We start from the raw sequence: 22,143 nt of genomic DNA on the forward strand, positions 1-22,143 counted from the left end.
GTAAACAATCCTTGCGGAAAGAATAAATAAACCTTTATAAAGTAATAGGCCAGTGCAATGAAATTAGCATCCTTAAAATTCAGAAAATGTCAACTATATTCGTGCAGGAATCCGTTTTAACAAAACTTGGTGGCCACGGCAGGGAATTGGCCAAAAGAACGACAAAACCACACTTACAATTATGAAAGCACTTCACTCAACAAAATATAACACTGCGGCAATATATTGTATTACTTTTTTTTGTACAAAATGGCGTGGATAATAAAATATAAACGTTTTTCAGTGTTTTTTTTTTTAAATTTTCTTTAATTTATTTTGTTCCAATGTTCACACATTCCGTACCAACAGCTGATTTCGAAAAATCATTTGCTCTTCCTCTTCTCTTTACGATTCCGTCGTAATGCAGAATACCAAACTTTGATTAAAGCGGAGCGTTCGTAGAACGGGAACGTAATCGAAATTCAGGATAGGAGTGATTAATTACATGACATATGAGTTGTAGGTTGCCATACCTGAAATATTGTAATTATTGAACAAATGATTGAAGATTTAATAAAGATTTAACTTAAGTCTACTGCATTTCGAGACTTAATTTTGTATGATAAAACTTGAAAGATTTACCGTCAAAACCTTTCAGATGCCTAAATCTCGAATAAAGCTCTAAGTGGAGATATACTATAATAGGCATAAATCATTGCTTACTATAGCATAAATATTCAAATAAAACTGAAATACACGTAATTTGTTTTCATGATACAACGTATGGATGTATGCACATACATACACAAATATGGTAATGCAACTGGCTGGGCTATGCAAAGTTCAAACAGAAATCATCGGTTAATAAATGTAGGTATTGAATTAAATGCAAAACTTATCCAATCTTTATAAAATTTTGCATACAAACATACATACATACATATGTATGCACATAAGTAAGAAAATATGAGTGCATCAAATTTATTTAAAGGAAAGGTAGGCAAATATATATACATATATATATATATATATTCTTTATTTGATATAAAATATGAGAACGATAGAAATTTGTGAAAAATCGAAATAGGTAACGTAGAGACCAACCAAATTGTTGTGTTTGTACATATGTATGGATCTCTTATGTTTGTACATATGTATGTAACTAAAAAAAGTTCGGTTACCCTGCAAAAAATTGTAGGTTCATATGTTCATTTTTTTTTTCATATTAACAACTATCTACTTCTTAGGTCCGGTTTTTCCGTACATGTTCAAATCAGTTTGTCAGTTAAACCAAGCTTTAACTTATTATGCAGTTTTTCAGTGACCTTTAACTGAAGTTTAAGCTGAGCAGGGTTAAACTCTAGTGAACCCATCAGTTGTTTGCGTTCTTGTTTGTTTTGATTGCAAAATATAAAATTGAAGCATTCCTAATACCTATATGACGCTACTTTATTTCTACAAATACACAAATTGTTCTTGTAATTTGACGATCTTGGAATGCAAGAAAAAATAAAGTAGTGTCATAAAAGTATAAACAATACTATTTTCACATTTGTTTATATAAAAAATAATATTTCCTCTGAGGAAAATTAATATTTTCACCATTGTAGGGTAGACCGGGGTAGCTTCGCCGTTGGGGTACATTCGTTAACGACGTGTTTTTTTAAATAATTCATAAGCCACAAAAGCGTTTTTAATGGGGCACATCTCGGCTCCATTAAATTTATTGATATTTCGACATCCATATTTTTCAAGCCCAAGGTGGAAGACATTTCTTTGGTTTTGAGTTAAAACTTCCACAGCCCTCAAATTCTGCTTCAACATCGCGATTTCATACAAAGTATATTTTTGAAGTGGACCTAAGCATTTTTAATATAAAATAACCTTTTATATCATTAAAGTGGCATTAAATGTATTTTTTATTTGTAACATTATATTTAAGAAAACAAATTTTTTTTTAATTTTGGATTTGATTAGTTCAGGATGCATTATTTTTCTATCTTACAAATTTTTGTTTGCAACAATATGTTTGATAAAATGAATTCATATCAAAAATACTTTAAAAAGATTTTTAATCTCATTTCGGAGCTTTACTACATGCCTGATGAAGGTGCCCCATCAATGCCGCCAGCTACACCGCCATGGGGTACATTCAGCGAAATGAACAATTTTCATAAAATGTTAAAAAATTCAGCATCCATTACTATTTCAAGAAATGTTTATTTAGGATTTTATTCTATATACATAAACCGGGGGTCGAATGAACTTATATCTATTTCAATTCGTAAAACATTTGTCGAGATATAGGGCTCCAAAAAAAAAGAGACCTAGCTACCCCGGTCTCCCCTAAACCTTAACAAGTAGCGCAACTAACAGCTGATCGCTCAAAAGTAGAACACACGCAAACATCACTAATGGCTATATTATGAAAATCTTTAAGGAAACTAAAGTAAAATTTTTAAACAGACATAAACTGTGATAATTTTGGAATATAAAACACTTAGGATGCCTTGTTTGTAGTTATTAAGAGAAATTATTTGCTTATATTTAAGTATTTAGTTATTTTTTCTACATTTAACTATAATATTGATACTATATTGAAGGTATATTGATGCAATGATATTCTGCTCTTCCTGCTGTTCTTTATTCCACTCCATTCGACTGCTTTCCCTTATTTTTTCTTTCCTCCATTTATGTTGTTATATTTTATAGTAAACAATGCTTTTTACTTATTTGATAACAGCGTTTTTTCACCCAGCAATGGCGTCGAATGTGTACCCAAAAAGCATTTGGGCTTGAGTACGATTAGAGCTCATGTTGTTAACTAGTATACTAATAAAATCTCAAGCGTTGTTTCTACACCAACTTGAGAATCATGGCGTTCTCAACAAGAACCGTACTTTTTTATAACGTAAGAAATGCTGTTACTCAGATTCAGAAAAAGATAGTTCTCAACTTGGACTCAAGCGTGATTCTCTGATTTGGACTCATGTGGAAGATTCCAATACTGCAGTATTTTAATGAAAATAAAGTGAAATATGTATAAATTGTTTGTAATATATAATACCGATTTCACACAGAAACTTAATCGAATCACAATTTTGTTCAATGAAATAATTAAGTTTTCACAGAGAGCCGCTTGTTTCATTAAAGGAACAACTGTAATTGTCTATTAGACCCACTTCTAGAACGGCACGTTATTATTGTAACTTAATAGTTTATTTAAAAACTTTGTCAAAAATGTATGAGTTTACACAAGTGGGCTTAAAGCAATCATAGATGCTGCACTTAACCAAATATGTGCCCACTTTGTAAACAGCAATACTATCTTTTGCTGCATATGCAACGAAATTTTTTTTTTTTAATTTTAATTGTTTTTCTTAATTTATTCAAAAATATTTATGTTTGATTGTCATTTGATACATTGAAAATAAAATCCGACCCTTAAAGCAAACCGTACTGGATTTTTTACTCCATTAGGCATTCAATAAATCATTAATTAGGTAATTATGAATTTGTATCATTAGCATATCAAAGAACATAGCGTTAACAACTGCAATCAGGATCGGTGCCTCGGGGCAGCTCGAGCGCCGACCATACGGCCATAGTAGTATAGCGTCATCAATAATAAGACGACCAGATTACCTGATTCCCTATCTGCGCTTCGAGGGAGATCTCAAGGCCACAATAAAGGTGGATGGTTGGCGCAAGTGTGTTCAAATGGAGGACGAGGCGATACATGTGTACACAGATGGTTCCAAAGTGGTGGAAGGAGTAGGGTCTGCGGTATACTGTGCTGATCCGGAAATAAAAAGATCCTACAGGCTGCCGGATTACTGTAGCGTTTTGCAAGCGAAAATAGTAGCTGTAACCAAAACAGTAGAAACACTGGAAGTTAGTAGCTTAAGCTGCAACCGTGTTAACTTTTATATTGACAGTCAAGCAGCAATTAAGGCAATAATCTCGCATAGCACAGCATCTAAATGCACGTTAGAGTGTAAGCAATATCTGGAGAAAATCGGGACAGGGAGAAGAATACATCTATATTGGGTCCCAGGGCATATGGGAATAGATGGGAATGAAAAAGCAGATGAACTAGCTAAAAAGGGCGCATCCCTTGAAGCTTGCTCCGTAAAAGTTCCAATTAGACTGGTCGAAATTAAGCGAAGGCGAGAAGTGCACATGATCGACCAAGCATGAAAAGCGTGGGTTCAAGCGCGGGGCTGTAAAGTGTCGAAGATTATGTGCAGGTCCTACAACCTTAGACTAACAAAGTTTCTTCTATCATTAAAAAGAGAGGACTTTAGACTCATGACGGGTATTCTGACTGGGCACTGCCTTCTAGCGTCACATGCCTTTAAATTAGGCTTGGTCAGTGATAGCAGATGTAGGAAGTGCGGGCTGGAAGAGGAAACGATTGAGCACGTTCTGTGCTCTTGCCCTGCACTTGCCAGGCTAAGACTCCAGCTATTAGGAGTGATACAGCTGTCAGATCTAGAAGCAGCAAGTGGCTTAAGTCCTAGTAAGCTTCTAGAATTTGCCAAGAGGAGGGAGTTATTTTATAACATAGGTCCTTGGTTTTTGATAGGGTTTTTCAGTTTGGTCTTTAAATAAACTTCTGGTAACACTACGGACTCATTCATTCTATGTGAGGTCCTCATGGACCGGCCAGTTCAACCTAACCTAACCTATCATTGTAAACCTTAAAGCGGAGTCATTGGTGCCGTTTGTCGTATCGCTGTAGTCGTATCCCTAACGTAACCCTATACGATACATTATGATCGATTAATGGTGCGTTAACCTAAAAATCGTGAAAATTTCATAAACATGAAGAAAACGCAAAAATTTTCAAACATATTCCACAAAAAATAAGTCTCTTAGTCATAACGTATCCAAAACAATGAATAAAATCTACAAAAAGTTATTAAATTCACCAACTGAAATATTTCTAGGTTATGGATATGGCGAAAAACCAAAAACCAATTGGTTGGCTACGATACTGTTACGACCTTAGCGTTACGATATGGCACCAATAATCGATTACATTGATTCCCATAAGGTTGGTCGAATCAGCTGTTATAAGGTTACCGATATGGTTACCGATAACGCACCAATGTCTGCAGCTTTACCAAGTAGCGCAGCTAACAGCTGATCGCTCAAAATTAGCACACACACACAAAGAACACTAATGGATGGTCATATTACGAAAATATTTAGGGAAATTCAAGTTAAATTTTTAAACAGACAGATAATTTTGAAATACATATATAGCATTTAGGACGCATTTATTAAAACAAAATGTGTGCTTATATTCAAGTATTTAGTTATTTTTTCTACATATTCACAATTGATAGTATATTGATGCAATGCAACTTCGCTCTTCCTGCTGTTCTTAATTCCACTCCATTCGACTACCTCTTTTACTGCCTTCCACTCTATTCGCAACATAACCTCAATTTAAGTTGCCGAACTATGTGGTAAACAATGATTTGTATTTTGTATGGAAGATTGAGTGCAATAACGGCTTTAATTAACAAATTATATTATTACCCCCTGCGTGAAATTGGTATAATGCTGGTAAACAGCTGGTGGCAACAAACACCTTACAAAAAAATAAATGTAAGGCGCGATAACCTCCGAAGAGATCTAAGGCCGAGCTTCTCTTCCAATTTGCGTCGTGCTCCTCTGGATTTTCCCTACAAATTGGCCGGACGGGACCTACATGTCTTATGCCGACTCCGAACGGCGTCTGCAAGACAGACGAGTTTTCACTGAGAGCTTTTCATGGCAGAAATACACCCGGAGCGCTTGCCAAACACTGCCGAGGGGCGACCCCGCTTAGAAAAATTTTTTTCTAATTGAAAAATCTTATTTCTAAAATTTTGATCTTGCTTTGCCCGGGGTTCGAACCCAGGGAATACGGTGTGGTAGGCGGAGCACGCTACCATCACACCACGGTGATCGCAATGTGTTATAGGAGGAGTACGACGCAAATTGGAAGAGAAGCTCGGCCTTACATTTATTTTTTTTATTTATAAACAATGCACTGCGTTGTCAGCAAAGAGCCAGAAATAAATACATTAAAAGCCTCCACAAACGGTTATAGGCTGAAAAATCATGCATAATAGATCTAAATAAAGGTGGCATTGCATCGAGGACCAATAGTAATAGCCTCCAAAGGACTGTCAAGCTGGTAGCATTGCAACAAATACTTAATACATTTTGGTAAATTAAGCGAACTTTTGTTAGTCCTCCCCTAAAATACATACATAGATATGTAAAAGCTTGTATGAGGGAGTTGCATATAACGGTAATACGACATCAGCTGATTGAAATGTAAAGTGTAGGTATGGTGCGAATAATCGACCAAAAGGTAGTACATATTCGATAAGCAGCCATCTAACGTGCAAGAGAATTGTAAAAACAACTTAAAAAAAGTGTTTGCATAATTTTAAAAGTCGCAGCGCAACAGCGGCATTATTGAATTGAATTAGATATAATCAACTGATACAAAAAACTATATATGTATATGTGGTCCGTATTTTATTTACAATTTTGAACCATGTGTTATCAGTGTTTTAGTTGAGAATGGCGTGAATATTGAAAAAAAAAAAAAATGGGTTTAGTGACATCATGTATTCGCTTTAAAAATTGTGTACGAAACATATGAGCACATGCGTACAACGAACATAGGTATAAACAGGGCCGGAGTATGCTTTGATCTCTACACCTTATACAGGGGCCTAAATACTGAAACAAACAAAATTTGATTATTATGTGGTTATAACTTATAAATTTGTACATCCCTTTTTTTTTGCTTTTTGGCGGCTCTTTTGTTTTGATTTTAAGTTTAATTGGGCGTTGTTTTTTCTGAAAATTTTTTCTGCTCGCTTGCACCTTTAGGACATTACTTTATTTTGCCTTAGATTCCAAGCTAAAAAACCCGACGAAACTTTATCGGAACTTCAAAAATACAAAAACAATTTCTAACATTAGAAAAGCGAGACCACTATTCCCTCAAAATGAATGAGTTTGACATGTTTTTGTTTATTTTTATTTATTTTATTTATCACCGATTTTTTTCACAATAAAAACAATGCAAATAAAACCGAAAAATGATTTCGTGCTCTCTAGCATTGTGGATAAAACAAGTGTGATATCTTATCCGTCAACTGCCTGACAGGATGTTCAATATGGCTACTTTTTAGCATTTTGACAGGGTGTTCAATATGGCGGCGCATAGGGCCGGCTATCTTCGGCGGGTGATAGAAAGAGATACAGAATGAGACAGCGATAGTCAATTACAAATCAGGTGATCCAATCACTTTGGAATTTTGACGTCTATGCAAAAGATATCACACTTGGTTTGTAGCAATATAGGAGTATTATACATATACATATTTATTATATTGATTTATATTTTATTCGTTAATCACCCAATTTTGCCCAACTCTGCAAGAGAGGTATGTTATTGTATTATTATTTTATAACTCGATGCACTGCGACGTTTATTTAGATCTATTGTTCTTGAATTTTTGGACTATTGGACTTGATGTGGAGGGTATTTAAGTAGCTCTTCAGACTTTTTACCCCACATCAACAGGAGATTTAGAGTCACGCCACCTAGATGGAGATTCTCAGCCTTTGCCAGACCGACGCATTCGTAAATAATGTGAACCGGTGTTTCTCTTGTGATACTTGTGTATCAGATAGATTTAACTTACTTACTTTCTTGTTTTCAAGTTAGTTATGGTTTTCCTAGTGTGTGCCTTTGTGAGTCCACAGAAGGGCTCTGGACTATAGGGCTATAGAACCCTGCTTGGTTAGGTAGTGTAGTCTGCCTGTTAATTACCTTGATGTGATGTCCCTGATCCCCGGGAACCCATCGGAACAAAGCCTGAACTTAAATCTTGGTGGTTGGGAACTCAAATTCGACTGACATCTGCCTACAACGTTCCTTGGTAACCCACCATAAGTAATATCGCAGCCAACGACATTTTCCAGTAGAAAAAGTGACACGATAGATATTTTCCGGTATTTTAAAAATCAATTGAGTGTCTTGTTTTGGAGGCATCGCAGTATAAGCTTAATTGTGCGAAATAACTCAAAAAACAATAAAACCACTTGGGCTTTAAATATTTGAGTATTCCAAAACAATAAAAGAAAATGCTCGCAATGTGTTTTGAATTCGAAATCATAACAAGACAGCATATAAAACTTTTGTGATTGTATCAGCATAGTAAGTGCGACAAGACAAAATTTAAATTTAGGTACATTCGATTATTGAATACAAAAACAAAAACCTAGCCTTTTGTAGCAATATAGGAGTATTACATACATACATATATGTGACCCGGCGTATGAAAAGGTGGCTTATGACTCAAAAAAAGAAAAAATACTAAGAAACTGAAGAAATTCATTGTTTATCTTTAACAGCTGTTTCTCGCAATTTCTTTTTTGAGTCATAAGCCACCTTTTCATAGGCCGGGTGCATATGCTCAAACGTGATTTCAAAGTGTTCGAGAAATGATTTTCAGTTTTTGATCATTGACAGTAATTATATTTTATTATTTATTTTGTTCAATTGCGTTAAAACTCAAAGCTTAGTCACAAAGATTAATCAGATTGTATTGATATGGTGGAAAATTCAAAAATTGATCATCCAAATGCTGTGTGGGATATTTATCATTATTTATTATATAGTTTGGCAGCTTAATGAAGAACAGCAGAAATGGCAGAGTTGCATTGCGTTAATATACCTCTTTGTATCAATATTAAAGATAAATGTAGGAAAAAAATAAATACTTAAATATAATCAAACATTCTCACTTAATTGCTGAAAATAAGGTGTCCTGTTCTGTGAAATGATAAAATGAAAACGAATTTTCATCATTTTGAAAAAAATTTTGTATGAGATTTTTTTTCATTTTATCACTTCACAGAACGCGAATTGGCCCCCTGAATGCTTAATATTCCAAAATTATCACAGTTTAGTTTAGTTTAAAAATTTAACTGGAATTTTCTAAAATATTTTCGTTATGCGGCCTTTAGTGGTGTATGTGTGTGTGCTTATTTTGAGCGTAAGGTTTACAATGGTATTTCTGTTGATTAAAAGTGGATATACAATAATTTGTTATTAACTCCCACATAGATTTCATGGTTACTTGCTACCTCCACAAATTGCCAAAAACGAATATATTACGCCATACAGGCATTAAACTGTTCCAATTTACATATGTACTGACATTTGACTACCTTCAAACAGTTGAATCTTTATAAACGTGAGAAGATTTTTGTTTAGGGTATGCAATCATTGCCCGGCGTGCCCATAAGTATTAAAAATTTTATTTGATATTAAGGAAAATTATATATTTATTTTGGGTAATAATTTCAACGTTGTCATTTGTGATTCAAGATTCCATTCGAGCTCAAGGCCAGAACAATAATTTTTTCTAATGATAATTATTGTTATTTTTTAATTTTTCTATAATTGAAAATTTGTAGGATAACTCTTTCCAACAAGTGCATGTGGACTAGAGGTTTACACCGATCACTTTATCGGCGGCGGCGGCGGGGTGGACGGCGCGCCGGCGTACGCCGATGTTCTTACTTTAAAAATCTTAATTTTTCTATTTAAAAAAATAATATTTAGGGAAGGTTTTGTTTGTATGTATTTAAGGAAATCAACGTTTTGGTCATTTCGGAAAGATCAGGGGTTTTTGCCTCAAAATCTCGCAGATCGTTCAAAAATTTTCAGGAGTAGCTCCTTGCGGAGGGATTGCCCCTCGTTCACTTACTACAGAGAGGCTTCAAACCTAACGCCGGTCTTTGGAATTGGTACTGCTGCGTCTGCTGAAAAGAAATATAGATATTAAAAATGGTCACACTTTTGTCTGTATATCTCGTGCAAAGCGTAGTTTCACCTAGGGATAACTCCTAATAATCGTCGCGAACACAATTTCTTTAAATCATTTGTGGCTTCTTGGCGGTCACGCATAAAGGCGACTTACGGTTGCTATTAATAGTCTATTAATACTCATAACTCTCGTGGCACATGGCGCCTCCAGTTTTTGCAGCTGTTTTTAAAACTACAATTCCCGATGTGCGAACAGTAGCAATCCCGACCACCTGTCGCTACCACGCCTCCTGACCCTCACACCATATGCCAGCACATAAGCTATAATACTGCTACTTCGAACTCATACCTTCGTCGACGTCACTTTCCTAGAAGCTCTAGGTGTAGCTCCGAAGACTTTCTAACGGATATTTTTGTCGCGCTATGCTGCCGAGCTACACCAGAGAAACACCTTGAAATGGTAGGTAGTGACTATTCGGCCAAGGATGCCGCCCCTAAATCATAAGCTGTCGTAAGTGGATGCCATTGCGTAACTCAGGGGTGAACATCGTATAATCCTCGGCGCATCTACATGATTAAAATTGTACAAGGAGCCTGGATAAAATTTTTAAAATGTAGACCAAAGTTTGCAGACGTTTGTGTTCACAACATTGATTTCAATAGTCTTCGTTAAATCAAAACGATATTTTAGAATGAAAGTCGACCGATTTTAAGTTGAAAGATATTAAATGTTGTTTTCTAGCCTTATGATATAAGAGCTCATTATGAATGACCCCGTAGCTTCATTTTTCAGACTATTTCGACTGTCCACTACGTTAGGTCATTAGTTCGACTGTCTTGGGAAAGCTTTTACTTCACCACTTTGAGTGTTCTTGCGAAGGACAAAGTCTCACCTGGTAAATATATGTGCCTACCTATTCACATTTGTAAAAGGAGCCGAAATGTGTAGGTGATACTTAGACTTGGTTGGTAGGCTATAATCAATGTGATTCACTCCAAGGGACTAATTTTGGATGGGGCCACCAACTTTAGGAAATATGAAACCGGGAGACTTGGGTGTTGAAGGATGAAGTGTGAATATCAAAATAAACACATGAGACGCTATTTTAAACTTTCGCATATAAACAACAGATGTTTGAATGTAAGCCCAAGTGTTTTTTCAAACCCCTCTCATACGCACATATATATATCCTCAACTTAAGTATGAGGTAAGAATCATAGAGTGTTTATGCCCCTAGAACCTACTAAAGAATTTTGCAAACTGACTTCGCTTATTCTTTCAGCCAATCGCAATATACAATTTTTTTAAAAATCGGCACATTTTTTAGGTAATTTGCTTGCCTAACAACTTGAGGCCAATTTTAAAACATGTTCGCCTTGGGTAATTTTATTTGAATTCATTGTTCATTATTAATTTTTTGAAAAAATATGCAAAGTGAGCATATAAATTTATTATATAACTTTTCTTTTAGTGTTTTGTTTCAATAATTTTGTAAATTGGGTGACGCAAAGTCCGTATTAAGCTGACATCGAAAGCGCCTGTTTTTTTAAATAAATTTTGAACAGTTATAAAGATTTAAATTTCGCAATTAGTTTCTTGTAACTGGCAGTGATGCGCGTCCGTTGATACCACTTTCGACCATATCCGACCAATTTTAGACATGAATAATAAATGGCCTAAACAGTCTTAAACGGGTAGAAAATATAGTAACGCGCCGGACGCCGCCACCGCGCCAATATTTTTGACATTCGGCGGCGGCGGCAGTTATCGACGGCGTATATCTCTAATGTGGCCGCTCCGGCCAAGAAAGTACTTCAGTTGGCACTGCAGTTTGGAATCAGTGCAAGGAGACTCCGCCACAGAGTTGCGAGGCAGGTGGGGGCAGACTTGACCTCCCATAGTGCTCCCAATTACCGCGAAAAGGGAAAGCTGGCGTGATTTGTTACGAAACGGCCAAATCGCTTAGGCGGTTAACCTCCAGTTCATGATGAATGATGATGGCGGATAATTTGAGATATTTTTGACATATGGTGCGAAGATCTATACAGACAGTACCTATACTTACTTGGGGGAGTGTGGATGCTCCGTTGATTGTGTAAGTGGTCATATCTTCATCACTGCTGTCATATTGATGGGTGGCCTTGTAACTGACTTCTTATGAGCGTAAGAGAGAAGAGAGGGAAGGGTTTTTTCTTCGCTATCTCTTTCACGTGCGAAAAATTGGTTTAAATGAGTTAAGAAGTCCAACGCGTCCTTAACAGAGTGGGCCTTAATATTCAGGTATCAAATTATTAATGATAACATTTACCATCTAACATACATTTGGGTCCATTAGATGAAAGAAGAAATCCCTAACAAATTTTCCGCGCTTGAATAGTAGTTTTCCGAACTTGAAGTGTAAATTTTTGAACTTGAATTATAATTTTCTGAACCTTAATTGGAAATTCTGAACTTGAATTGGATAGTCTGAACTTGAGTTGTAAATTTCTGAGCTTGAATTATAACTTTCTGAACTTGAATTTTAATTTTCTGAATTTAAATTTGGATTTCTGAATTTGAATTGTACTTTTATGAATTTGAATTATAATTTTCTGAACATTAATTGAAAATTCGGAACTTGAATTGTAATTTTCTGAGCTTGAATCGGAAACTCTGAACTTGAGTTGCAAATTTCTGGACTTGAATTGGAAATTCTGAATTTGAATTGTAATTTTCTGAAGTTGAATTGTAGATTTCTGAATTTAAATTTGGATTTCTGAAGTTGAATTGTACTTTTCTTAACTTGAAATGCAATTTTCTGAACTTTAATTGGAAATTATGAATTTCAATTGTAATTTTCTGAACTTGAGTTGGAAATTCTGAACTTGAGTTCAAACTTTCTGAACCTCAATTGTAAATTTCTGAATTTATATTAGGATTTCGGAACTTGAAATGTAATTTTCTGAACTTTAATTGGAAATTCTGAATTTGAATTGTAATTTTCTGAACTTGAATTGTAAATTTCTGAATTTAAATTTGGATTTCTGAAGTTGAATTGTAGTTTTCTTAACTTGAATTGTAATATTCTGAACTTTAATTGGAAATTCTGAATTTGAATTGTAATTTTCTGAACTTGAATTGTAAATTTCTGAATTTAAATTTGGATTTCTGAAGTTGAATTGTACTTTTCTTAACTTGATTTGTAATTTTCTGAACTTTAATTGGAAATTCTGAATTTCAGTTGTAATTATCTGAGCTTGAGTTGGAAATTCTGAACGTGAGTTCTGACTTTCTGAACCTCAATTGTAAATTTCTGAATAAAAATTAGGATTTCTGAACTTGAAATGTAATTTTCTGAACTTGAATTTGGAACTGTGAACTTGAGTTGTAACTTTCTGAACTTGAATTATAAATTTCGGAAATTGAATTGAAAATTCTGAACTTGAAGTGTAATTTTCTGAACTTAAACTGCAAAAGGTGTAGAAAATATTTTTTAAGTTTAGTGCCAGCGCAATATTACAAATAGACTGTTGAGGGAAATGTCACTCCATATCGGTTGCAGCATGGTATAAACAGCGTAAGGCAAAATCGTTCTCTCTTTGCGTCGGCCATTACTATTTTTTGACTCTAGGTTAGGTTGGGTGAACTGGCCGCTCAATAAAGCACTCACATAGACTGAATGTGTCCATAGCGTTACCAGAATTTGTTTGACGACAAAACGGAACGGAATGTTATAGAATAACTCTGTCTTCTTGGCAAATACTAGAAGTTTTCTAGGACCTAGCTTAATAGCTGCCTCGAGATTTGGCAACTCTGCCGCCCCATATAGCTGGAGCCTTGACCGGGCGAGCGCAGGGCAGGAACACAGAACGTGCTCAACCGTTTCTTTGTACAGCTCGCACTTCCTTCACCTGCTTAGGTCTTCTCTCTTCAGAGATATGAGCCAGTTTGTGAGTAGGCTTTGCACATGGTCTTAGAAATTTCGCAGCCCCCGGCTTTTGTCCACGCCTTTCCTGCCTGATGGATCATATACAACCCCTGTCTCCTTTTGATTTCTCCCAAACGGATTGGCACGTCTATTGTTGTTTATGAGTGTTGCACTCTCCTTTGCCAACACATCGGCCTTTTAATTACCTTCTATCCCTTTTTGATCGGGACCCAGAATAGATATATGGTTCGGCCTGAGCGAAGTTTTTCCAATGCTTCTTTGCATTCGGGAATACTTCTTGATGGAGTACTGTGTGAGATTATAACCTTAATCGCCTCCTTACTATCAATATATATAATGACGTGACTGCAGCTTAAGAACGCTTCCTCCACAATTTCTGCTGATTTCTTCACGGCTATATTTTCCGCCTGAAAGACGCCGCACTTATCTGACAGCCTTTAGGATCTATTTATTTCAGGAATGCGCCTTAACGTTAAGCTAATCGTTTATCAAAAAATTTCCACTGTTTCCGTTGAAACACACGAAATATTATCGATAAAGAAATTATCAAGATAAATTGTATCTCGTTTTTAACCGAAACAAAAAGCTTTCGTTAACGTTAAAAACGTTAACAAAAACGTAATACTTTATGTTTGAATTTTGCTGGCAATGCTATAGCCATGGTGAAGCCGTAAGGTGGTAACAGCGAGCGGACATACCCACACAAACTCCATGTAATTTGTTTGTGTAATTCGTTGGTGGTAATGTCAAAAATACTCTGAGAAATGTTCGTACTGTCAAAATTCATGAGAAAAGTTGCAATCAGCTTGGCTAATGCTTTCACCTTAATGACTCCGCTTTGCCAGCATAGTTTGAAATTAATAATCAACATAAACGATTTGATTTCGTTTTGATATGGAAAAAAACGAAACAAAATCATTTCGTTAATTTGACGTTCTTTACGTTAATAAAGGAAACGAAATGACTTTCTTTCGTTTATTAACGTTAATTATCGTAACGAAATGATATCGGTTCGTTGGTTAAGCATACCTGATTTATTTTTGGTTCGACACAGTAAACAGCAGACCCGACCCCTTCCGTTAGCTTGGAGTTATCTATATACACGTTAATTGTATGTTCTCTCATTTCGGCACCCTGGCGCTAACCTTAAGGCTCAATTGCGGCCCCAGAACTCTTTCGAAGCTCAGGCATGGGACCATGTATTCCGTTTGCCCGATATTAGATGGCGCTATAGTACTATGGCCATACGCTCTGCACTCAAGCTGCCCCGAGGCCTTAAGCCTTGTTGCAGTGGCAAACGTGATATTTTTGGTCATTAGGTATGTAGGCGGGATGTGCAGAATGGCATGCAATGCTACTGTTGTGGTAATCATTAATAATCTGCATACCTTCTTTAGTTTCTTGGTATACTTACGTTCCAAACAAGGACCCCATAGTAAAGTATGGGTTAACAATTGCCGTAAATACCCAATGAGAGGGTTTGGATGATAGGCCCCCCGTGCATCCTACCATCATCTTCCATGCATACAGTGCATGGAGCTTACACGACAACTTACTATCTAGGATGACTCCTAGCTATTTTGTGCTTTTTTGACTCTAGGTAACATAAAACAAAATTCGAATAATTGTTTCGAAAAAATTAAAATGAGTTGCTGTTTTCACGGATGTGGAAACACGATGTATATGTGAAACCAACGCCTCTAACACCTTTGTCTGTTTGGTCTAACCTTGTTGGAACTACACGCTTCCTTGGACTTCGGTTAGAAGATAACGATGACAATTTGGGGGATCGCACTTATTGGATGGGACGATGCACTGCTGCAAGAGGCCAAAGACCGCTGGAAGCAACAGGCAGGAATCGGTTCAAGTTCTCTTGTATTCGAATTGGCGCAGCCCAATTTGTTTGTCGTCAAAAACCATCTAAACGGTTAAACGACAATAAAAAAAAGAAGAATGTTTAGTTGGTCGCGAAAAACACGACATTTTTTCCAAAGAATTCAATACTTACTTAAGGATGCTCGACTTAAAATCTTTTCGGAGGTTATCGCTCCTTACATTTTTTTTGTTTGGTTTTTAATTTTTACGCCTCATTCTCGCAAAATCTGGCCAGCTGAGCAAAAATTAACTGAGTCCTATTCGTTGTCTTTCACACAGCTAACAAGCCGGGGCGTAATGTATTAACATCTTTTGGATAGTGCCCTGTTAACACTGCAACATATACGCCTAGCGCTTGTAGTCAACAACTGCGCAGAAAGGCCTCGATACCTGAGAAGACGTGGTGTAAGATCATCGTGACATTTTCCGGGGATATTCTTGTGCCATTGCACCCAGAGAATTTTTATGAAAGATTAGTTCGACACCACTGCGATTGAGGTTAACCCATCCCCGCAGTGACAGAAGTGATATAAGTGATACAATTTGAGTTCCTATTTTTAGAAGTTTTTATTCAAAGGTCTTACACCAATTTCACACCGAAAGTTAATGGAATCACAGTTTTTTTTATGAAATCATTAATTTTTCGTTGCTTTATTAACGAACATCCGTCAGCAGCCTAAAAAAACGCTTTTTATAAAAGATAGTTAAAATGGATGGCAGCCAATCCCCTCTTAAATTTATGATATGACTGTAAACAATTGACTAGATTTTAGACTCCATTAGACATTCAATAAAGCAATAATGAGATAGTTAATACATAATTTGAATTTTGTATAGAAGATGGAGCTCAATACGGAGTTCAATGAAGAAAACTTGACTATATAATTCATTAACCCTGTGTGAAATTGGTATTGCATTGATAACACTGGTCGACGGCCAAAATTTACCAGAGACGCCGTTATGTATGTAAAACCACCCCCTGATTTCGAAAATCGAGTTCATTTTTGATTCTATGGTACCGTTTTTGAGATATTTGCAATTTACCGTTATTCGAAAAAACCAAAAAGATGGCTCCCTTTCATTACGTATATCTCACGAACGGGTCAAGTTTACAGAATCGGAAAGACGATAAAATTTTCTATAAATGCATCATACATTGTTTTTTGCTCAACCATATAGTTTTCGAGATATTAGCTCATCATTTCAGATTTTGGTTTTTTCTTATGAAAAAATATGAAAAAAATTACTTTTTGCGAGGGAAGCATTCCAAAACCACAACTTTTTTTCCAAATATTTAAACATTTATATAAAGCTCTGTTTAATTAGAAAAAAGATAAGCTATCATCGAAGAAAATCGATGCAAAACTACGTAAGTTATAAACGATCAAATAAAAATACCCAGGTTGCGCAACTCCAATGTATATATACATACATATATTAAAGGTATAAAGTGCAAATGGGATATTATCCGGATAAACGAATAACACCATAACAATGATAATACTTTTTCTTTAAATAAATCAAACAGTACTTTTAATACTCGAATTGTTTTATAGTAGGTAGAGTGGTTGCATCGAAAGTAAGAGTGGTTGAGTTCGAAAGCTGCTGTAGGCATGTAGTTATAAACATGTATTTCCGTCACTTATGGGTAAGTATGCAGGTAGATTTTCAAAATTATAAGACACAGAAAATTTTTAAAGCCTACATCTAAAGCAGGTAGTATTTTCTTTTCCCGGCTTCGTATAAAAAGGAACCTTTCTGTCTAGGTAAGATTTGATTTTTTAAATTTTATTCTTGTTCCGAGTATAAATATGAATTAATGCACCTTGAAACTTCATAACATCTGCAAGGCTCGCCGGAGATAGTTCAGTTCATAAGTCAAATTTCAAAACCGTGATTTAGTAAAAAAAATAAAATGAGTAAAAGGACGCGAGAATTTGAGTGTAATAACGATCCAGATATGTTCTGTTTCATGTGTGGCCAATATACTATCATAAGGCGGCGACGAGTGTTCTCAGACCATATCAAAACTTTATACTCCAAGTATTTTGGCATTGAGCCTAAAAATGCTGAAAAACCATGGACACCGAACACTTTGTGTACATCGTGTCGAGTAGAATTGATTCAGTCGGAATCCGGACAACAAATAAAATTGTATACACCAATGATATGGAGAGAACCTACTTGCCATTCAATAGAGTGTTATATTTGTCAAACAAAAGTACTTGGCGTTGGAAGATCAAGAAGAGTAACCTATGAGAGCGTACCTACAGTGACATTACCAGTACTACATTCAACGGCAGTTGCGGATCCAGTTCCATTGTCAACAGTAACATCTGAGTGCGGGGAATCAAGTTGTACTGAATTTCGCATGGGAAAGGAGAGAAACGTTCTATCACAAGCACAACTTAATGATTGGATAAGAGATTTGGAACTATCCAAGGAAAAGGCCGAGGTCCACACTTCTCGTATGCAACAATTTAAATTTGTATCATCCGATGTTAAGGTGATATATTGTAGAACTCGTCACGAACCATTTTCCAAACACTATACCAAGAAAGACAGTATATGCTACTGCAACGACATTCCTGGTTTATTCAAATAGTTTGGTCAAACATATGATTCAAAAGAGTGGCGATTGTTCATAGACAGCAATAAACTGAGTTTAAAGGCTGTATTATTGCATATTGGTAACAAGAAGCCTTCTATCCCGCTAGCACATGCAGTAAATACAAAGGAAACCTACGAGAAAATGCAAAAACTACTCAAATTTATCAAATATGAAGAGTATGATTGGAAAATATGTTCTGATCTCAAAGTCGTTGCAATGCTATGCGGTCTACAAAGTGGATACACCAAGCACTGCTGCTTCCTTTGCAAGTGGGATAGCCGAGCTCGTAAGGACCACTACGTCAGAAAGGATTGGCCGGAAAGAGTCGAGTTTACCGTTGGTGTGGATAACATCAAATACACCCCTCTTGTCAAGAAAGAGAAAATCATACTTCCACCCTTACACATCAAGCTCGGTCTCATTAAAAACTTTGTTAAGGCTTTGGACAAAGAAGGCGAAGCATTCGACTATTTGAAAACAATTTTTCCAGATATTTCCAAGATATAGCCAAGATAAAGGAAGGTGTCGGACCACAAATAGAAAAGTTGATCAACAATAATCAATTCAAAGGACTACTCTCATCAGTTGAGGCAGCAGCGTGGGAATCCTTTGAAAACGTCGTTGCTTCTTTTCTCGGTAGACACAAAAGGCCTAACTACGAGCAGATAGTGAACGACTTAATCAATAATTATGCGAAAATGGGTAAATATTAAAGGCTTATTAAAATTAATTTCCCAAAATTCTATAACTTGTTTACCTAACTAATATTTTCTTTCCAGGCGTAAATATGTCCTTAAAAATTCACTTTCTGCACTCACATTTGAGCTTTTTTCCGGCAAATCTTGGCGACGAAAGTGACGAACATGGCGAAAGGTTTCATCAGCAAATGAAATTAATTGAAAATCGATATCAAGGATTCTGGGACGTCGCAATGATGGGTGATTACTGCTGGTTTCTCATAAGAGAAACCGATCCTAAACTGAATAAGCGTCAAAGTCGAACACATAAATATTTCGACTACATAGTAAAATAAAATTAAGATAAAGATTGTTAGAATATAGTACAAACATAAATAAATTTAAAAAAAAGTTAAAAATATGGGTAATTTCATTCATAAATTGAACTTTTAACTAAATAGAAACAGAGCATAGCTAGATATTTCACTCTTCTTTATACCATACATACGTTTTGAGGTATACGTTGAAATTGCGCAACCTGGGTATTTTTATTTGATCGCTTATAACTTACGTAGTTTTGCATCGATTTTCTTCGATGATAGCTTTTTTTTTCTAATTAAACAGAGCTTTACGTAAATAAAAAAATATTTGGAAAAAAAGTAGTGGTTTTGGAATGCTGCCCTCGCAAAAAGTAATTTTTTTCATATTTTTTCATAAAAAAAAACAAAAATCTGAAATGATGAGCTAATATCTCGAAAACTATATGGTTGAGGAAAAAACAATGTATGATGCATTTATAGCAAATTTTATCGTCTTTCCGATTCTGTAAACTTATTTGCAATTGCTTGACCCGTTCGTGAGATATACGTAATTAAAGGGAGCCATCTTTTTGGTATTTCCGAATAACGGTAAATTGCAAATATCTCAAAAACGGTACCATAGAATCAAAAATGAACTCAATTTTCGAAATCAGGGGGTGATTAAACATACGAATTTCATAACGGCATTTCTGGTAAAGAAAAAAAGTTGAAATTCGTGGTCCAGTGTAATTGTTAGCTCCATTGTTAATTCTTGTATAATTGTTGTAAATTTAAACGTTTTCTTTGTTTTCGTTTTCAGAAATATAAATTAAATTAATTAAAGCCAGCCATGCAGCATGATTAAATCAAGAACGATACCAAATGAGACACATAATCATAAAAAACAATAACAGCAGTTTCGCGGACGGTACCGTCACGTATCAGCTGCGACGCTGAAATTACTTAAGTCCTGCATGTGTCCCGAATGAGTCGAAGTATTTACGCGCAATTATCTTAAATAAACTGAGAGGAGTGGAGAAAAATATGTTGCTGATAAGTGCACTGGCACTGGGTTTGGTGGACTCAACAAATTACAATGTTGGTATTCATTTGAGTGTACTTAATTTGGCGACAACGGCAGTAGCTGCAGCTGCAACAGTGGCAATGAATACTGCGGTCGTAGCAGATAATGTGGATACTGTGATAGGTGGCGCGATGTCGATAGCGGCCGCTACCACCACTGCAAATGGTGATATGGAGGAAACTCAAGTCAATGCTCTGACAATAGGAAGTGTTAGCGGTACTTTGATAGCGCATACAACAACGACGATAGGTAGCAGTGCGGGTAGTGGTACAATCACTTGGGATAACAATGGCACGTTAAGATCTCTCAACCCAGGCGATTGGTCAATCGAACAGTGTGTGATTTGGCAACGGCCTCATCATCTCTATTTTCAACTCGGAAATGCTTTCTTTTTGTTAGCATTTTTGGCGCCGCACGGATCTTTCGGCGCATTGTGGCTGCGCGCCCTCATTCTTATCGGATGCACACTAATGGCCATGTATGGTTATTTAGTGGAGTGCAAACCCGACGTGATCCTCTGGTCTGTCCTATTTTTCTTGGTCAATTTTATTTACCTGATTATTGTGCTGTATCGCTTACGGCCGGTTCGATTCGATAAGGAGATTGAAGGGGTGAGTACAAAAAAATATTTATCATCGATGTTTTTGCATATCCGCCCATTGATGTTTTTGCAAATCTACCTATTCAATAATTACAAAACTGCAAAAAAAGGCTTCGTAAGAAAAAAAACCTGCATTGGCGCATAAAAGATTCCTTGGCTTCTAAAAGGGCCACTAATTTTTTTCTACTAAACTAACAGGGGTGCTAGGGGATCTTATTGATGTTGGAATCAGATTTGAAACCAATGCAATGGGCTCAACAAATTTTGGTTTGGAAGTTGAATCATATTTCTTCCTCCTCTATAATTTCAATTTGAAAATCAAAGCAAAAATTCCACAACTAATGACAAAATTAATTGATGGTTTCAAACACGATTTCGGCAACAATTGGATTGCATAACACCCTAACAAAAAAAGCAAGGTGAGTCGAGGCCAACGTTTGAGGGGTCAAAAAAATCGCTTCCAGCATGTAAGGTGCTCGTCCTTGGCTAAACCTTGAGGCGTGTAACAATTCATACATATTCGCCCTAGGTTAGCCATACTTTCGACAGCTTAATTATCTTCAGATAGTACAATCAATTTGTTCGTCTAACGGGAGATGACAGCTAGAGATATTTTTAAATCTTAATGCTCTCAATGAAGAAGTATCGATTAATTCATGTTCATCCGGTCTTTCACATAATACCTGGAACAGCAGTTGAGATATCGCAGATAAGGCTGTAAGATGGGTTTCTAAATCCCCTCGCTGTTTAAAAAGCGATACAGCCATTTCCATCGCTATTATCTAAAAATACAAAAAATACGGCACCTCATTATCAAATAAAGGGATGCAATTGTACCGATAGACAAGCAGTCGCACTACGCACTATGCTCAGCTCTCGAATATTTGTTTAGAGGCCATAGTCAATGTGGCCCTCTAACCACTTCAGTCTCCTATTATCCAAGTACCAATCGCTAAGTACTACTGTCAAGCATCCATTCTTGAGGTTAGCTGACCACAAGGCTCCAAGTCTTTGCAAGTTGTTGTATTTTCAAAATCGCATGGCGCTCAGTCTACGGAAGACTGAAACCCGCATATGAAACCCGTCTTTGCTAAATATATCTGTATGCTATTGTTTATACCCCTAATTTTTATCTTTTTTTACGTATGCTCTGTTTTCCAACAAAAATAGATAAGGGATGACAAATAATGGTTCCTTACATTTGCATTGCTTCTCTGATTATATCGCATGCA

The 22,143-nt window shown here is 36.0% G+C and overlaps 1 protein-coding gene across 13 annotated transcripts in view; it reads left to right on the forward strand.

Annotated features, from left to right (window-relative positions):
• bves overlaps nucleotides 1–22,143 on the forward strand; it is a 215,797-nt gene that overhangs the window by 14,636 nt on the left and 179,018 nt on the right. For 11 of the 13 annotated variants that reach the window (XM_067786196.1, XM_067786197.1, XM_067786202.1 and 8 more), the window contains one exon: nucleotides 20,047–20,921. In XM_067786196.1, the coding sequence (XP_067642297.1) occupies nucleotides 20,271–20,921 (651 nt within the window). In that variant the 5' untranslated portion in view covers nucleotides 20,047–20,270. Of the gene's footprint in view, nucleotides 1–6,385; nucleotides 6,514–6,651; nucleotides 6,673–20,046; nucleotides 20,922–22,143 lie in introns of those variants that run through there. The other 2 variants (XM_067786192.1, XM_067786194.1) reach the window with 2 other exon arrangements.

Source organism: Eurosta solidaginis, chromosome 4 (genome assembly GCF_040869045.1).
Source record: "Eurosta solidaginis isolate ZX-2024a chromosome 4, ASM4086904v1, whole genome shotgun sequence".
NCBI classification, from domain to species: domain Eukaryota; kingdom Metazoa; phylum Arthropoda; class Insecta; order Diptera; family Tephritidae; genus Eurosta; species Eurosta solidaginis.